The sequence below is a fragment of the Lissotriton helveticus genome, chromosome 7, assembly GCF_964261635.1.
Source record: "Lissotriton helveticus chromosome 7, aLisHel1.1, whole genome shotgun sequence".
NCBI classification, from domain to species: domain Eukaryota; kingdom Metazoa; phylum Chordata; class Amphibia; order Caudata; family Salamandridae; genus Lissotriton; species Lissotriton helveticus.
Window position 1 is genome coordinate 22,464,537 of NC_136068.1, and position 19,279 is coordinate 22,483,815.

A 19,279-nucleotide genomic window follows, 5' to 3' on the forward strand; every position below is an offset into this window, starting at 1 on the left:
ATGTTGTCCACCCAGGCCCTGCCCCATTAGCGAGTACATTTGACTTTTGTCGCTTGCATTTACCACTTATTCACCAATGTTTATATATCTGTGTGCTATCAGAAACAGATTCCTGTTTGGAATTAAGTAGTTGCCTACCTACAGAGATTCTATATTATTTGTTTTTTCCCCTTTAATGTGCAAATGTAAGGATCGTTTTTGGAGTCATATATCATCAGCACTACCACAGGGATCTTCTGAAAATCTGTGTGCTTGGAGTTATGAGGCTGTTGCCTCGGTATCTCTCAACTCCCTTCATTTCAGGTGCACTGTCAGGACCACATGTCTTATTGCCTCTGCAGAATGATTAAACTCCGACATGAGGCACACACCCCTCTCACACACACACACACAGACACACACACACACACACATGCACACACATACACTCACATACACAAACACACATGCACACACACATACACCCATGCATGCACACACTCAAACACACACATTCTAGGCCCCACTAACCTTATCAGTCGCTTCTCCTTCGACTCCACCAGACTCTTCCTCTCATACATCCTACTCATACACAGATCCAGCTCTGGAGGAGGGGTGATCGCTTACATCACTCTTTACACATAGACCGGCCTCCCACTCCACATCAGAGCCTCCTCCTCTCTTCTTGGGTTCCACTAGAAGCTGAGGACCTAGCTTTTGAAATATCCATCGGCACTGCTAGGCACTGCTGGGCACTGCTGGGCACTGCTAGGCACTGCTAGGCACTCCTCGGCATGCACTCAGCACGAGGACACCCTCACGGGTAACAGTGCGCTTTACAAACACACAGAACAGGGCAAGGAAGGAACAGGACAAGAGGGTCTGGTAAGTTCCTAAGTTCCTCTCTTTAACACATCCCTTACTGACAGCCACTGTGCAGCCCTTGTGTGTACCTTCCACACCAAAGAGGTAAGGGCACATGCAGAGCATGTGAAGGGCTGACAGTAGTGCCAGTGCCAGTGCAAGCTCCACACACATGCCTTTTGGATGCACTACTGACAGCTGGAGGACAGGAATCCCTTCCACACCAGTCAGACATGGGGATGGCTGCAGCAGTGGATGACACACTCACACACACTCACACACACACACACACACGCTCACACACACACACACACGCTCACACACACACCCATGCACACACACACACATATATATATACACATACTCATATATATACACATACACATATATACTCACACACACACACTCTCTCACACACACACATGCACACACACACACACATATATATATATATATACACATACACATATATACTCACACACACACACACATATATATACACATACACATATACATATATATACACATACACATATATACTCACACACACAAATGCACACGCACACACATATATACACACATACATATATACTCTCACACACACATAAACACACACACCCATATATACACACACACAAATATATACTCACATACACACATACACACACACACATAACTATACACACATAACTATTGGATGCACTACAGACAGCTGGAGGACAGGAATCCCTTCCACACCAGTCAGGCATGGGCTGGCTGCATCAGTGGATGACACACACACACAGACTCACACACTCACACACTCACTCACACACACACACGCTCACACACACACACATGCACACCCACACACACACACACATATATATACACATACACACACACACACAACCACGCACTCACACACACGCACACACACACACATAAACACACACACACACACACAACCACACACTCACACACACAAACACACACACACACACACACACACACACACACCCACACACACACACACACACACATATATGCAAACCAGATAGGAACCATACTGTCTGTGCATACCTCTACATGCACTCAGAACAGACGCAGCACTGACACCACCCCTGGTACCGGTCCTGAAATACAGAACCAGTGCAGCAAACGTATGAGCACTTCAAGCTTGTCTCACACCTGAACAGACCTATCATACACTGTAGTCAATGCACATGTGCCTCACACACATGCAGGTTAGACCTCAGTAGTGCAAGCTTCTCCCATACATAACTGATACCACATAGATAACAGAGCACACTTACATCTCACTAGAACATGTATAGGACGTCCTCCTCATGCATTATCTCACAGCTCTGAGGGAAAAAGTGATACCCCAGACAAAATACTCTGGAGCAAGGGTGCCTGCTTTGGAGGAATAATATTTTTTGTGCAGGAAGAGGCTCCTTTCTGCACACACAAAAATTAATGGACTCATTTTTATCCTTCTATGTGTGCTGCATAATGCAGCACTAATTGAAAGAGGAAAAAAGGAGGAGAAATAAAATTATGTCTCCTCGTTATGCCTCCCCTGGGGAGGTGTAGGCGTTTGACACATTCCCCGGTTTACAAGTCAGTGTAAATCTGGGAATGCATCAAAATCCATGGGTATTGCGTGAGGACACCCCCCACAACTCCCATGAAACCCATCTTTGATGCACAATAAGGCAACGCAGCAACTTGTGCTGCTTTGCCTCACTCCATAACTACAAGTAATCTACCCTCTGTTCCCCGACCGTGTGTATGGCCTTGTAGATATGGGTCTGCACTCAGCACCACTGATGCGTAAAATAAAAGTGATGCAAAGCCAGTGCAATGGGCCTGTAAATAAGCCCATCTGACGTCATACATCTCCAAAGTACAGTCGTGGATGGAGATCACCACATTGAATCTCAACGCACAAAAACTGCATTCGTCATTCCCTCACCCCAAGCTATGAGCATCCCATGACATAGAAAGATCACCTGAACAGCACTGGTATCTCTGCATTACAGTCCCTGTCTGTGTGTTTGTCCGCCACAGTCTAGTCACGCATCTTCTGGGCTGTAAGTAGGCCCCTGGCGGCATTTGCAGGCCCACCAGCGGTAGGACTGGAGAGTAGGGGCACATCTGGCCAAGCCCCAGCGAACTGCACCCAACATTGTAGTGTGATTTGCAGTAGTGTGGGTGTCAGTCCTCTAGTGGGGCATGCCCCCAGCATGGAGCCGCAGTAGCAATCCACAATCAGGTTCTTCACCAGAGCCCCAGTTCCACTCTGTGGCTGTCCTCCAGCCAGCTGGCCAGCCATTGTGTTTCTGCTGCTATGTGGCACAGCTCAAGGTTTTTGACCCGGTCCACCTTCCAGTGTCGGTGCTGAATAGTGCACAGCTATGCCCTGAAATAATGCCATCCCAAATCGATTACTACAACAAGGTGTCTAGAGAACAAAACCAAGACCGGGGTTTCCAGAGCGGGATTTGCAAAATAATAAAGCAGTCTGGGCAGGATCATAATTTTCATAAGCGATACTCGTACTTTCAAAAAGGAGCCTCCGTGTGCGTCAGAATACCACTCTCGCTCGTAGGGATCTGAGCGCACCCCCAAGATTACCCTCCCGCTGTGTATGTACTCATAGAAAACTCAGATCCTGAGTTCAGGGAACGTTCGAGGCTCCAATGGCAGCTCATTATGTGGATCCCCTCGGGTGGAACTGGTGATCTTGCGGATCCCCTCAGGTGGGACTGTGGTGATCTCATGGATCCCCTCATATGGGGCTGTGGTGTCAAGTGGATCCTCCAGGAGGGACTGTGGTGATCTGGATCCATGCGGGTGGGACTGTGGTGATCTCATGGATCCCCTTGTATGGGGCTGCAGTGATCAAGCGCATTTCCCCAGGTGGGACTGAGGTGATCTTGTGGATCTGTGCAGGTGGGATTGTGGTGATCTAGTTGATCCCCTTGGGTTGGACTAAGGTGATCTTGTGGATCCCACAGGTGGGACTGTGGTGATCGAGTGAATCACCGTGGGTGGGACTGTGGTGATCTTGTGGATCCCCACAGGTGGGACTGTGGTGATCTTGTGGATCCCCTGGGTTGGGGCTGCGGTGATCTCCCTAACTGGGAAGACGCAGGTCTTCTCCCAGCTGGAACATTTGCCTGTCACTTCTCACAGACATTTGAGCATTGTAACCCGTCAGGGCACCCCTTTGTGCAGACATGCAGAAGAATAGGAGCATGTTGCCCAAGTATAGCGAGATGTCATGTTCCCTGTCATGAAGAATAGAAGCATGTCACCCATGCATAGCGAGATGTCATGTTCCCCATCATGAAGCCATATACATAGGCCCCTCCCCTGCTGCCAAACTGCGCCAGCAAACAGCTCTACAGCCAATGCAAACAGCAGGATCTGGGCTTTTTTGTCTCCATGCCCTGTCTGAGGTAGCAGGCTTGCAAAGTTAAAACATATCAAAGACATGGCAACCATTTCCTGCTAGAGAAGAGGAACTGACTTTGATGGTGAAATAAACCCACGCTGAAGTTTTCTGCAGAAGAGTGACAAACTCTGACCACAGACCCAGTGTCTCGTGCCTGTGTGACTCTCGATGGGGTATGAGATGTTTGCCCTGTTTTAACCAGTCCCGGGCTCCCCTATATAGCAGTGTTACCCATTTGGCTCACTCTAGGCCCATGTTGATGCAGGTCATAGTTTTTTGGCATATTTCTCCACTGTAAGGTATCAAAGGCCTTACGCAAGCCCACTGATAGACCCACTGCCTTTGGGGCTGTATCTCCTGCAACAAACTGTGAAGGCGCTGGATGTTCAGAGCGGTGCTGCGAAGCAGAATAACGCCATTCTGATCCTCGTGGATCAAGAAGTATATATGGGGTTGTAGGCGGGTAGCCAGGACTTTACTAAGGATTTTGTCATCTAATGTGAGCATTGACAGGGGGCAATATGAAGAGGTGTCCACTGGGTCTTTCTCTGGCTTCAACAAAGCAATCAACAGTGCTTCTCAACAGGTTGGTGTTAGGGCACCCGTCTCCCACACCGCGTTATATAGAGTCGCCTGTTAGGATACCTACAATGAGCAGAACAAATAGTAGAATTCCCCAGGCCGCCCACCCACTCCAGGGGACATCCCTGATGCTAATTGCTTAATGACTCCCCTGATCTCAGGCTCTGAAGTCAATTGGCCAAGGTCCCACTGGGCTGTATCTGAGAGGTGAGGCAGGGTCATCCCGGCCAGGAACCCCTTAATTATATTAGGCCCGATTCACAGAATTAACTTAAGACAAAATCCTAAACTTACTACTTTTGGTATTCACAGAAGTTAGGATTTTGTCTTAAGTTTGTCTTAAGACAGACTTAAGTTAGGATTTTGTCTTAAGTCTGTCTTAAGTTTGTCTTAAGACAAACTTAAGACAAAATCCTAACTTTTGTGAATACCAAAAGTAAGTTTAGCATTTTGTCTTAAGTTAGTTCTGTGAATCGGGTCATAGTCCATGGCAAGGCCCGGACCCGACACAAGGTTGTGTAGTAGCGCACATCTACATGGCCCGCTAGTCTCCATCGTCAGACGCTATGGAATAAACATCATCTCCTACGCGAACGACTCCCAACTCATCCTCTCACTCTCCAATGAACTGGACAAGGCCAGACACAACTTCCATGAAGGCATGAAAGCAGTTGCCAACTGGATGAGAGACAGCTGCTTTCAACTCAACACAGACAAGACAGAAGTACTCATCATGGGTCCTCAACCCAATGCATGGAGCAACTCTTGGTAGCCTCCGACCCTCTGAAACCTGCCCACCCCTTCCAACCAAGCCCGCAACCTCGGAATCATCCTTGACCCCGACCTCAGAATGAACCATCAGATCAACTCAGTCACCTCCACCTGCTTCCGTACCCTACGACTCCTACGCAAGACCTTCAAATGGCTACCCCTCAAACATAGAAAGACCGACACACACGCCCTCATCACCAGCAGACTGGACTACGGCAACGCACTCTACACCAGAATCACCAACAAACTCACTAGCAAATTGCAAAACATCCAGAATGCCACCACCAGACTGATCCTCATTCCACCACGACACTGCCACGTTTCGCAACACCTACATACACTGCACTGGCTCCCCATAGAGAAAATAATCACTTTCAAGATCCTCACCCATGCACACAAAGTCCTCCACAACACCTGACCAGCCTATCTGAACCAGCGACTAAACCTCCACATTCCCCATGGGGCCCTATATTCAGCCCAGCTTTCTCCTGCAGAAGTAACCCCTCATCAGGAAAACCAGAACAGGAGGACGCTCCTTCTCATATCTCGCAGCCAACGCCTGGAACGCCCTACCCTTCCACATCAGACAAACCACCTCCCTCCCCAGCTTCACGAAGGAACTGAAGACTTGGCTTTTTTAATCCACCTCACCGGCACACGCTACACTCCCCCCCAGCACCTTGAGATCCTAATGGGTGAGTAGCTGCGCTTTATAAACATTGATTGATTGATGCTCGCACTGAGGAGTTCTGGGAGTCGAGCAGAGTTGCAACCTCTAGGGCTTGCATCCTAGTCTCCAGGGTATTCAGCTAGAGACTCTAGATTTTTGCATACTCCAGGTTGTATGGCCATACACCGGCCCCTAATCGCCACCTTAAATGCCTCCCAGAACACTGCTATCAGCACTGAACCCTGATTATGAGGGAAATATTTACTAATCACTTCCCATAGGGAGCCATGGAATACCGCGTCAGACAGGAATTCCGGTCAGAGTTGCCATGTAGGGATTGGGGTCTGCCATCTCCCCAGTGCAAGCACAACATGAGTGGATTATATGTAAGTACGGCCCAGATATTCTGGCTGCATAGCCTGGTCTGTGACTGCTGGAGATGCAGAGATCCCATCCAGTTGCACATAGAAGGCATGCACTGGCGAGTAAAACAAATGCACCAGCTTCAGGCCATGGTGGAGCCACCAAACACTCATGGAAAGTGGCGGCTAGTTTCCAGATGGGGCAGTCTGTTAGTGGAGGGAAGATCTGTTTAATGATATACATGCCACACAATTGAAATCACATCCCAGTATCCTAGAAGCTGGCAAGGTTATACTTAAGTATGGTGCCAAGGATTCCAGGAATGCGTTCTAATTGATACTGGGGGCATAGATGCTGCCCAGCTCCAAAGGTCTCTGCAAGGGTGCCAGCAAGCAGTAGGCATTGCCTTTCATCGTCAGTGAGCTGGGACTCGCAGAGGAAGTGGAGCCCCGCAGAGATCCATATGAGTATCTCCCTGCGAAAGAGTTTCCTAGAGGAAGGCGATGTCCACCACCCTCAGCACCAAGTAATAATGCATCAGGTGTCATGTACGGCCAAGTGCATCCCCATGACATTCCAGGTGAGGATCTTGTCACAGAGGGTTTGCGTGGACATACGGTGAGTCTCCTGGGTATTTTAGTATGACCCAGCAGAAAGCCATGGGCCACAAACACATCGAAGCGAGGCCCAAAAGTATGCAGACGTCGGTGTGTGACCAGTGGTAGAACAAGTGTGAGGAACTCCGCGTGCCTTATGTATTCTAACCAACCGGGCACACCGACAATGGTCAGACGCCCAGACCACAAGCCCTGTTGTGTCTGTGCCATCATGTGGCACTAAGGAGGCCGCCCTCCTATGGGGGCCCCCTGCGTGGGCCACAGGCAGCCTCATTCTGCCGGTATAAGCTGCAGAGCCCCCCTGGTGGGGCCTCAGTGCCCGCCATGGCAGCCCACCGTCAGTGCGCACCCCCCCCCCCCCGATATGTGTTGGTTCTTAAGGGTGCAGGATGAGTGATGCCAACTCGATGCAAAATCTTTCTGGATCTGGGTTACAGTGTCTCCAAGTCCTGGGTGATGTAGCAGGCCTGTAGAGTTAAAAATATAACCAAAGACATGGCAAGCGTTTCCTGCTAGAGAAAGAGGTACTGCCTATGGTTGTGAAATAAACCCAAGCAGAAGTGTTTCTTAGAAGAGTGACAAACTCAAACCACAGACCCAGGGAGTCACTTCTCTCACTTCGTGGAGAAGTGTGGCTCAGGGGTTAGAGGCAGCAGACCCGGAAGCTGAGATCGGTCCTGGACCAGGGTTCAATTCCCTGCCTCGGCGGGTCTTGGGCTAAAAATTCCACGGACTCGATAATTCTCGCCCCGGTGCCTCCTCGACTCACGGGTTCACACTCTGCGACTCTGGGCAATAGCTTGCTTAATCTCCACAACGGCCCCTCGCGGCGGGATGCCTGACTTTCACCTTGTGGATACCCTGCTATCTCACAGGGGAATACCAGGAAGGGTTCCCTAAGCAAGCGCCGGGAAACCCACTGCGGGTAGCTGTGCGCTATATAAGCTCAACTACATTTACATTTACATTTACATTTACAGCTGGTGAGAGGGGAGGAGGCATCCTTGCAGCAGAGGGCTGGAGGAGACAGTCTGAAGACAAGGCACAAGCACACACACAGGAAAGGATCAGATTGTGGAAGGCTCAGGAGCCCTGTCTCTGCAGACAGGGAAGTGAGGACACAGGGCCACTGCAGGCACACTTGCTGCACACAGGAGTCCTGTCCCCGCAGACAGGGGAGTGAGGACACAGGGCGGGATCTCCACACTGAACTCTTCTTCCAGCTCAAGTGTGAGCTCAGCTCGTGGTGTTTGACGCACAATGGTGATTTCCCTGAAGAGCTGGAGACCGGGTGGACGAGTTCATGGCGGCTGGGGCTGGATCCACACAGGTGAGGCAACTCACAGTGAGACACCATGACCGGTGCCTGTAGTTCCTGCACACAGGAGATTCCCAGGGTCACACATTGTGTCATTTAGAGACAGAGGACACTGACCTCATATCATTACTAATTAATTGCATTGTTGGTAGCTTCAGCATCTAAGATTGTGGAAAGCCATGTCTCCCATGAATGACGTAAGCATGACGTAAGCAGGAGATACAAGAGGCAGGCGTGTTTCTGAATTGTTCTTTAATATGTTCTTTCATTGTTTGTATAATGGACTTAGAAGACCTTGAGAAGTCTTCCAAGAACATAGGTTGGGAATTAAAGAGGTGACGGAGTAAGACAGGGTGAGTGTTCCTACAGTTAGTGCACTACAGTTACAAGATGTGTACTTTTTGTGTGCACTGTTGGTCCTAATTGTGAACTATTCGTGAACCAGTGTTATAAGGTGACCTAATGCCTCCTAATCTCCAGGGTGAGAGTTGTTTACTGTCCATGACCTCTATCCGGGGTCACGTGCCCTGGTATCTGGGAGACCTTCATCTCTTTGCATGACCTTCATGAGACCTTGATCCGCAAGGAGATGAACTGGGAGAAAGGTGAAGAGTAGGGAGCCTGATGTGTGGACAGAGCCCTCTCCAGAAAAGGACCGCCTTGTGGAACAGTGGTGGGTGGTCTTTGAGACAACGCAAAGTCAACAGTAAGATTTGCAAAGCCGCGCAAGGGAGATTTGTGGCACGTCACACAGCTTTGTAAAGAAATGCAACACAATGAAGTTACACGTGCTGCGTTTCACTGCATTTCTACTTGGGGGGCATTATATGGGTGGAGTGTTGCCTTGCGTCCACCCCTGGATGATGGCACATTCCAAATTTACAAGGACGAGTAAACCGGGGAATGTGTGAACACTGGAGTGTATCGAGGAGAAGCATCTATATTTCTCCTCATTATTTTATCTTTCCACAGGAGCTGCATTCTGCAGCGCACATAGAAAGAGGGAATGTCTTGATGCCTTAATTTTGTGCAGGAAATTATACTTTCCTGCACAAAAACAATCCCGTCTCTACTGCAGGCGCTATTGTGCAAGGGTGCCTGCGTTGGCGCTAGGCAGCACACCGTGCACCAGTGCAAGGAGAGAGCTGGAATGATCCATATCTTTGTAAATAGTGTGTATTTCTGCTCCCTCCCTTTCACGCAGCGCAGAAGCGTTGCTTGGTGCGCTGCAGTGCGTGAACGTTTAGTAAATGTCTCCTACATGTGGTGAGAACCTGCAGGCAGGTCACTCTGTTCCAGAGACCCTCAGATCTCAAAACCCACAGATTTATTGATCCAGTCCACTGAGGCGGCTTCGATGAGGGAAATGATGATAGACCCCAGTTATTGCCAATATCTGCCATCAGGGCTGGTGGGGGAAGTGATGCATCTTTCATAGTAGGTGTGGCCACCTCGGTGACCCTACAACTGGCTCCAGAGTCAACCCCTTGTGTCTGTCCAGAAGTAAAGGTTGATGGGTTAAACTGCTGAAGCCTTCGTAATGGACATTAGAGGTCTCGGGTCAGTGATGCTGCCCAGGTTTGTGGAGACTGGTCACGGTTACTGAGTTAACACCGAGTAGAGTGAAGAGTCAAGACCCTTCTTTAGACCACACTCTCTGTGAGAGCAGGACATAGGCTGAGTTTACAGGAGCTTGGGTAAACTGTTGTTTAGATTTTGTATTATATGGTAACCCTGGCATAGGATTATGGAATTAACTGGGGGAATAATTATGTATATTTTATAAGGTCGTTTTTCTCGAATTAATTGTGATACTTGTGTATTTATTTAAAATAAGTTGTCTAGGACTTCAAGTGTAGAAGTTGCCGCTCTGCTCTGATCTTGTGATGCTTTTGTGTAATCCATTCATCTAGTTACAGTCGACTTTGTCTCTCCGCACCCACTGGTGTCTATTGTTTTTTTGGTTCAGCCGCAGCGCCTCTAATGTTGTTTCTCTTCTGTGTTTTCTTTCAGTCTGGGTGACGTCAGTCTGGGTGGCGTCATTGTTCCAGTGCACAGCGGCGCAGCTGTCAATCACTCCAGATGTGGTGACGGCGGCGGTGGGAGACAACGTCACCCTGTCTGTGCGGCACGAGGGGCACTTCTGGTACTGTAACTGGTTCAGGAGCGGAGGGGCAGACGGAGATTACCTCATCCTCGGTCTCTTTCGCAGCTATCCTCCTCTCTATGGTCTTCAATCCACCGGCCGAGAGTCTGCGCTCCCGGACGGGTCTCTGCGGATCACAGATGTGCAGACGGATCACACCGGAAACTACACCGTGGAAATGTACGTGGACTCGGGGGTGCAACATCAGGCCAGAGCACAGCTCAGAGTGCACGGTAAGGTCGGTCACACCTGTCCTGGCACTGCCACCCAGGCCTAGTGCTAGGGCGGTGCGATGGGTGCCACTGCACCGGGAGCTGACTTGGGGTCGGGGCATCATTTTCCGAAGTATATAATCATTTTAAAAGCACCTCCTGCTGCGGCGTTTCTGGCCTCCAGCAATGTTAAGGCATCAATTAAAATGTCAAGGGAACTCCGGTGAAGTGTTGTCTCATCCTAAGGTAACGCAGAGGGTTAAAGTGCCTGCTGCTAAGAACGTGTACGATGTAAACAACAAAGTGCATATAATGTAAATAGGTCAGTGGGGTCCTGCTTTTTCAAGAGAGCTCCTTTTGTTACTTGTCTTTTATAAGTCAAAATTCTAATATAGAACATTGAGCTATTAACTGCAATCAAAGAGCTGCAAACTGCGAGGTATATGTTAGAGCTATATGCTTTTTTTGCCCAGTCTTTCAGCATCCTAATCTTGCCCAAAGGGTTCATTTAATTGGAAAACAATTCTTATTATTAAAGAGAACCCCTAACCATGATGTTATGTTTTACATTCTGAATTAGCGCCTTACCAGAATAAGGACTCTTAAACTATATTGCCTACCAGCATCGATGGCATGTCACTCCTACACTACTCCTCGTAGTCCTGTCTGATGCAACATTTCCTATACACTGATTTACACACATATCATTCAGCTAGATTCATGAACGAAAATTTGGCTCGCAAAGGGCCAGATTTTCAGAGTCTGGCCCTTTGCGAGCGCAATTTTTGCATTTGGGATTCATCATCCCAAATGCAAAAATCGCTATTTGCGAAATCGCATATTTGTGAGGAATTACATTTAAGGAATCTCTATTTGAGATTCCTTAAATGCAATTCAAGAAACTTTAAAAAAATGCGAATTTGCAATTTCCGGCCGCTATTTACCACGAAGTCTGACTTTCCTGGTAAATAGCGAAAACTTAGAAAAATGCACTTTAGTGCATTTTTCTAAGTGGTATGTTACACACATCCACTTCCGCTCCAGCCAAGATTGGGGGCACCGACGGACAGAGCGGGGCCTCATACTCCCGAGCGGTCGCCGGGTGAGGTGAGGTCTTCACCCACATAAAGCTGGGAAGAAGACGTTCTTCTCTCCTTCCAGTGGGCATACTTTGTGATGGTTCCTGGTAGATATGTAACTTTCTCAGTACATTATTTGTCCTTGTCACTTAACACAATTAATCATAGTTGCAGTAGCATTTTTTCTTGTGGTCCTGAAGAAAGCCGGGGCAATGCCCGTGAGGCTGAAACATGTCGACCGTTCTGCACAGCGCCATGGGGTAGTCATACTACTCGGCGTGTTTTTAATATCTGACACATAGATTGCGTTTTGAATGTTGTACAGCGCCTGTGTAGTCGATTTTAAATTTTTCACTGTTATTTTAGCACTGCACTTTAGTAAACACTACTTCACAATGGACATTACGGCTAGATTACTGACATCCATTTCTACAGCGGCACTAATTGGTCAGTTGTGATATGGAATGATCAGTAAAACATCCCACATGACGTAAAATCCACCATAAAGGGTGGTCTGATGGGATGTTTTCAGCCTTGTTTTCAATAACATACGTTCACACATGCACCCACTGCTGCACATTCGCCAACATAGCTATACACTATTTTCCAGACCTTGTCTGCTCTCTTGTGTATTTTGTATGTTACACACACACATGTCCTTTGGACATGTGTGTGTGCAACATAAGGCTACATTTCCATTTCAGGGGTGCTACAGGGTGTCCTTTGGACACCCCTGGCACCCTTGAAATCGCATTCTTATTTGCGATTAGCAAATTGCTAATCGCAAATAAGGATTGACTCCCCATTCATTCCTATGGGCCTTTAGGCCCGTAGGAATGAATGGGGAGTTATTCCTTATTTGCGATTAGCAATTTGCTAATCGCAAATAAGGAGGCTGTAGGAATCGCAATTTCTTTTGCAATTTCTACATAAATCCCGATTTGAGAGTCCTTAATAGCGATTCCTTAATAATCGCTATTAAGGACTCGCAAATCGGGACCATGATGAATCTACCTGATTGTCTCTGTGCAATGTTTGTGTGATGTAAAGTGCTCAGACACCTTACACTGGTATGAGAGGTGCTATAAATCGAAATGAATCTGAGAGTCAGTGGTTACGGAGACTTGAGGGGGCACCGTTAAAGGGTGCTAGTGAAGGAATCCGTGGCAGAGGTGCTCATTGGGGGGCGCCAACAGACATTGTCGCACAGCGCGCCACCAGTGCTAAGGCCGGCCCTGCTGCCACCTGTACACACTTGTCTTACTCCAGGAGCTCGGGGTCTTGTGTGACCCTCGGACACTTGGATACTTGTCTTACTCCAGGAGCTCAGGGTCTTGTGTGACCCTCGGACACTTGGATACTTGTCTTACTCCAGGAGCTCAGGGTCTTGAGTGACCCTCGGACACTTGTCTTACTCCAGGAGCTCAGGTTCTTGAGTGACCCTCGGACACTTGTCTTACTCCGTGAGCTCGGGGTCTTGAGTGACCCTCGGACACTTGTCTTACTCCAGGAGCTCGGGGTCTTGTGTGTGACCCTTGGACACTTGTCTTACTCCAGGAGCTCAGGGTCTTGAGTGACCCTCGGACACTTGTCTTACTCCAGGAGCTCAGGGTCTTGAGTGACCCTCGGACACTTGTCTTACTCCAGGAGCTTGGGGTCTTGTGTGACCCTCGGACACTTGTCTCACTCCAGGAGCTCGGGGTCTTGAGTGACCCTCGGACACTTGTCTTACTCCAGGAGCTCGGGGTCTTGTGTGACCCTCGGACACTTGTCTTACTCCAGGAGCTCAGGGTCTTGTGTGACCCTCGGACACTTATCTTACTCCAGGAGCTCAGGGTCTTGTGTGACCCTCGGACACTTATCTTACTCCAGGAGCTCAGGGTCTTGTGTGACCCTCGGACATTTATCTTACTCCAGGAGCTCAGGGTCTTGTGTGACCCTCGGACACTTGTCTCACTCCAGGAGCTCGGGGTCTTGAGTGTGACCGTCGGACACTTGTCTTACTCCAGGAGATCGGGTCTTGTGTGACCCTCGGACACTTGTCTTACTCCAGGAGCTCGGGGTCTTGTGTGTGACCCTCAGACACTTGTCTTACTCCAGGAGGTCGGGTCTTGTGTGACCCTCGGACACTTGTCTCACTCCAGGAGCTCGGGGTCTTGTGTGACCCTCGGACACTTATCTTACTCCAGGAGCTCAGGGTCTTGTTTGACCCTCAGAAACTTGTCTCACTCCAGGAGCTCAGGGTCTTGTGTGACCCTCGGACACTTATCTTACTCCAGGAGCTCCGGGTCTTGTGTGACCCTCGGACACTTATCTTACTCCAGGAGCTCAGGGTCTTGTGTGACCCTCGGACACTTGTCTTACTCCAGGAGCTCAGGGTCTTGTGTGACCCTCTGACACTTATCTTACTCCAGGAGCTCAGGGTCTTGTGTGACCCTCGGACACTTGTCTTACTCCAGGAGCTCAGGGTCTTGTGTGATCCTCGGACACTTGTCTTACTCCAGGAGCTCGGGGTCTTGTGTGATCCTCGGACACTTGTCTTACTCCAGGAGCTCGGGGTCTTGAGTGTGACCGTCGGACACTTGTCTTACTCCAGGAGCTCGGGGTCTTGTGTGTGACCCTCAGGCACTTGTCTTACTCCAGGAGGTCGGGTCTTGTGTGACCATCGGACACTTGTCTTACTCCAGGAGCTCAGAGTCTTGTGTGACCCTCGGACACTTGGCTTACTCCAAGAGCTCGAGGTCTTGTGTGTGACCCTCAGACACTTGTCTTACTCCAGGAGTTCGGGTCTTGTGTGACCCTCGGACACTTGTCTCACTCCTGGAGCTCAGGGTCTTGTGTGACCCTCGGACACTTGTCTTGCTCAAGGAGGTCGGGTCTTGTGTGACCCTCGGACACTTGTCTTACTCCAGGAGCTCAGAGTCTTGTGTGACCCTTGGACACTTGTCTTACTCCAGGAGCTCAGGGTCTTGTGTGACCCTCAGACACGTGTCTTACTCCAGGAGCTCGGGGTCTTGTGTGTGACCCTCAGACACTTGTCTTACTCCAGGAGGTCGGATCTTGTGTGACCCTCGGACACTTGTCTCACTCCAGGAGCTCAGGGTCTTGTGTGACCCTCAGACACTTGTCTTACTCCAGGAGCTCGGGGTCTTGTGTGACCCTCAGACACTTGTCTTACTCCAGGAGCTCGGGGTCTTGTGTGTGACCCTCAGACACTTGTCTTACTCCAGGAGGTCGGATCTTGTGTGACCCTCGAACACTTGTCTTACTCCAGGAGCTCGGGGTCTTGTGTGACCCTCGGACACTTGTCTTACTCCAGGAGCTCGGGGTCTTGTTTGGTCCTAGAACACTTGTCTTACTCCAAGAGCTCGGGCCTTGTGTGACCCTTGGACACTTGTCTTACTCCAGGAGCTCAAGGTCTTGTGTGTGACCCTCGGACACTTGTCTTACTCCAAGAGCTCGGGGTCTTGTGTGACCCTTGGACACTTGTCTTACTCCAGGAGCTCAGGGTCTTGTGTGTGACCCTTGGACACTTGTCTCACTCCAGGAGCTCGGGGTCTTGTGTGTGACCCTCGGACACTTGTTTTACTCCAGGAGGTCAGGTCTTGTGTGACCCTCGGACACTTGTCTTACTCCAGGAGCTTGGGGTCTTGTGTGACCCTTGGACACTTGTATTACTCCAGGAGCTCAGAGTCTTGAGTGACCCTCGGACACTTGTCTTACTCCAGGAGCTCAGGGTCTTGTGTGATCCTCGGACACATGTCTTACTCCAGGAGCTCAGGGTCTTATGTGACCCTCGGACACTTGTCTTACTCCAGGAGCTCAGGGTCTTGTGTGACCCTCGGACACTTGTCTTACTCCAGGAGGTCAGGTCTTGTGTGACCCTCGGACACTTCTCTTACTCCAGGAGCGCGGGGTCTTGTGTGACCCTCGGACACTTGTCTTACTCCAGGAGGTCAGGTCTTGTGTGACCCTCGGACACTTGTCTTACTCCTGGAGCTCAGGGTCTTGTGTGACCCTCAGACACTTGTCTTACTCCAAGAGCTCGGGGTCTTGTGTGTGACCCTCAGACACTTGTCTTACTCCAGGAGCTCAGGGTCTTGAGTGTGACCCTCGGACACTCGTCTTACTCCAGGAGCTCGGGGTCTGGTGTGACCCTCGGACACTTGTCTTACTCCAGGAGCTCGGGGTCTTGTGTGACCCTAAGAAACTTGTCTCACTCCAGGAGCTCGGGGTCTTGTCTGTGACCCTCCACACTTGTCTTACTCCAGGAGCTCGGGGTCTTGTGTGACCCTCGGACACTTGTCTCACTCCATGAGCTCGAGGTCTTGTGGGACCCTCGGACACTTGTCTTACTCCAGGAGCTCGGGGTCTTGTGTGACCCATGGACACTTGTCTTACTCCAGGAGCTCGGGGTCTTGTGTGACCCTCGGACACTTGTCTTATGTCAGGATTCTGCCCCATAGTCCTCTTTCTCTTGCCATGTACACGGAGCCCATGTGATGCTAGGTGGGGTTAAAAGGCTGATTTTCCCTGTTCCCGGTGCTCGTTATCTAGAATTGTGGTTCCTGGTTCTTGCTGGGAGCTGTATTAGTACCTTGGGAATTTTGCATTATTCACGGGCTCGTGATATTTCCCTTCTTGTTTTTTGGCACTTGATATTCCCTTTCCCCCTCTGGATTCCCCTGGACTCTTCCTTTCGTGTTTGTTCCTGGGTTTAATTGTGTGTTACTGTGTTTTGTCTCGTTTTGTGTTTGTAGTCACCTTCTGTGTGGTTGGAGTCATTTTATCCCGGCTGGGATCAAGGAGTGGCTGGGGCTCAGGCGCTTCTTGCGGGAATCAGTGGTCCGGCTGGATTACCTGGTGATTCCTGGTGTTGTTTGTTTAGCTGACGCTGCCCCGCACTTCCGCCTTTTGTGCAGTCTATCCACCTCGTTGTGCGGAGGCGGAGTGCCGGTTTGGGCGTTTCCGGGTTCCTGGCCAGCGCACAACGAAGCCTGTGTTGTGCTGTGCTTCTTTCCCAGTGTTGACCTGTTTTGGTCCCCTTTTTGCGTCCTGTGAGGAAGACTCTAAGTGGACTATCAAACGGAGGTTTTTTCAGTCGTTTTCACGACTTTTTCCTCCTCTTCCCCTGGTCCCCATTGGTCCCAAGTCTCCTAAAGCGGGATTCCCACCATCTAGTCCTTCCTTCCCCTGGTTTTGCCCCCCTGCCCCCTGCTTGCTGGACTTCGCATTTACTCCTGGACGGAGCACTCCACCCGGCGATTATCACAGCATTCGTGGGTAAGGAGGAGTGTTATGGGGTGGTGTGTGGGGGCATGAGAAGAGCAAGAGGGCTGATGTATTTAGACTTATGACATCTGTTGTTTTTTGTGTGGCAGACGGTGATTCAGCCAGTCCCCTGTGATACAGTACGTGGAGTAACGTGGTCCCGGCAGAAGGACCCTTCCCCTTGGAGAGGAGACCTAGGATCCCTTGTCTGTCCTTCCCTTATTCCCGCCCCCTGTCCCTTGCCAGTCCGTTGGCCCATGGTACTATCTATGGTGTGAGCCGCGGAGTGGTAGGTTCAGAGGAACGGGGTTTTCTTCGCTCCTGCAGTGCATGGGCATAGCTGGGCAGGAGCTAACAGAATAACGAGCCCACGTAATAATTGCACTGCCTGAGCGACGATGGATGAGGATGTGGGGGCTACGGCTGGTACATCTCCCACTTTACAGGATGTCATGGGTGCTTTGACTGCCCTCCAAAGCCAGATTCATGATTTACGACAAGAGAATGTGGCCATGAAGCAGGAGGTTGGGGCACTACTTAGTAGGGAAAGGGTGCAGCTTAGGACTCCTCAGGCTCAGGTGATCCATCCAGCCACTTTCCAATACTCTGGTGGGCAAGGGCAGGGAGCTAGTGGGGGGGTACCGGTAGCGGTTACTGTGAACACTCCTGTTCCTGTACCATTGGCACCGCCAGAGAGGTTCGCAGGGGATAGCGCCAAATTTGGCACTTTTATGAATACATGCCAACTGCACTTTATGTGCAAACCAACTGCTTTTCCCAATGATTCGGCCAAAGTGGCGTTTACGATATCATACTTGGCTGGTACAGCGGCACAGTGGGCTATACCCCTAGTAGATAGGGATGATCCGGTGCTAACCAACTATCCTGCGTTTAAAGAACTGATGCGTGGTTTGTTCGCAAAACACGCCTTTATGCAGGCAAGTGACGCAGAACTATTGAAATTAAGACAAGGACGTCAGGACCTGTTAACATACATTTCTACCTTTAATCGTTTGGTGTCGGAGACACATTGGCCCGAGGATAAGAGGACTTCTTTATTTTATCAGGGATTGTCCGAAGATCTGAAGGACATAGTCTCACAGGTAGTAGATCCCCCACTTGACTGTGCAGCTTTTATCGATTTAGTAGTCAAGTTGAACCATCGCCTAGCGGAGAGACGGGGGGAGAAGAGTCGTTATCAGGCGCCAAGGGGAGGGTTTGTGAAGCCCGATAATAAGTCCCTGGGAGCTGGAGAGACAAAGGGTGTGTCTGAGCCAATGGAGATAGGCGGAGTAAGGGGGCCTTTGTCCGATGAGGAAAAGAAACGAAGGAGAGAGATGGGTCTGTGTTTGTATTGTGGCCAGGGTGGGCACTTTGCGAGGGAATGTCCCGTAAAACCCTCTGGATCCTCTTATGGAAAGAGGGTGGCTTGTTTGTACCATGAAAGGAAGGATCGGCAGTATGAGGTGCTTGGGGCAGTAGATAGGGCTCCTAGGCACTTCATTATTAATGCTCATCTGGTACTTGGCGGAGAGAGTAGAGTGCCGGTATCGGTGTTGTTGGATTCGGGGGCTACAGGGAACTTCCTCGACATCACGTTGGCCAAAAAACTGAATGTTCCGTGTTGCGTAAAAGATCAGCCTGAACCTGTGCGGGCGATCGATGGCACCGAATTAACATCGGGATCAATTACAAAGAGGACGGTGCCTTTGTGTCTGGTGTGTGAAAACGGACACTCAGAGATGGTGTGCTTTGACCTCATAGACGCTCCCTCTTTCGGGATGGTCTTGGGTGTGCCATGGTTGCAGGAGCACAATCCCAGGATAGATTGGGTACAAAGGCTAGTGTCTCTTGATTCCTCGTATTGTTTAAAACACTGCTATAAGGATGCAGGTGAAAAGGAGTTGTCATTGTCCTGTGCTGCCACTGACATGGATGCAGTACCTTTGCAATATCAGGAGTTCA

At 49.8% G+C, this 19,279-nt stretch overlaps 1 protein-coding gene across 1 annotated transcript in view; it reads left to right on the forward strand.

Moving 5' to 3' along the window:
* Positions 1-8,548: 8,548 nt before the first annotated feature.
* The window catches only part of LOC144768894 (cell adhesion molecule CEACAM6-like), an 88,319-nt gene continuing 77,588 nt past the window's right edge, over positions 8,549-19,279 (forward strand). The window contains exons 1-2 of the mRNA XM_078652908.1: positions 8,549-8,618; positions 10,635-10,985. Of these exons, the coding sequence (XP_078509034.1) occupies positions 8,549-8,618; positions 10,635-10,985 (421 nt within the window). The remainder of the gene's footprint in view (positions 8,619-10,634; positions 10,986-19,279) is intronic.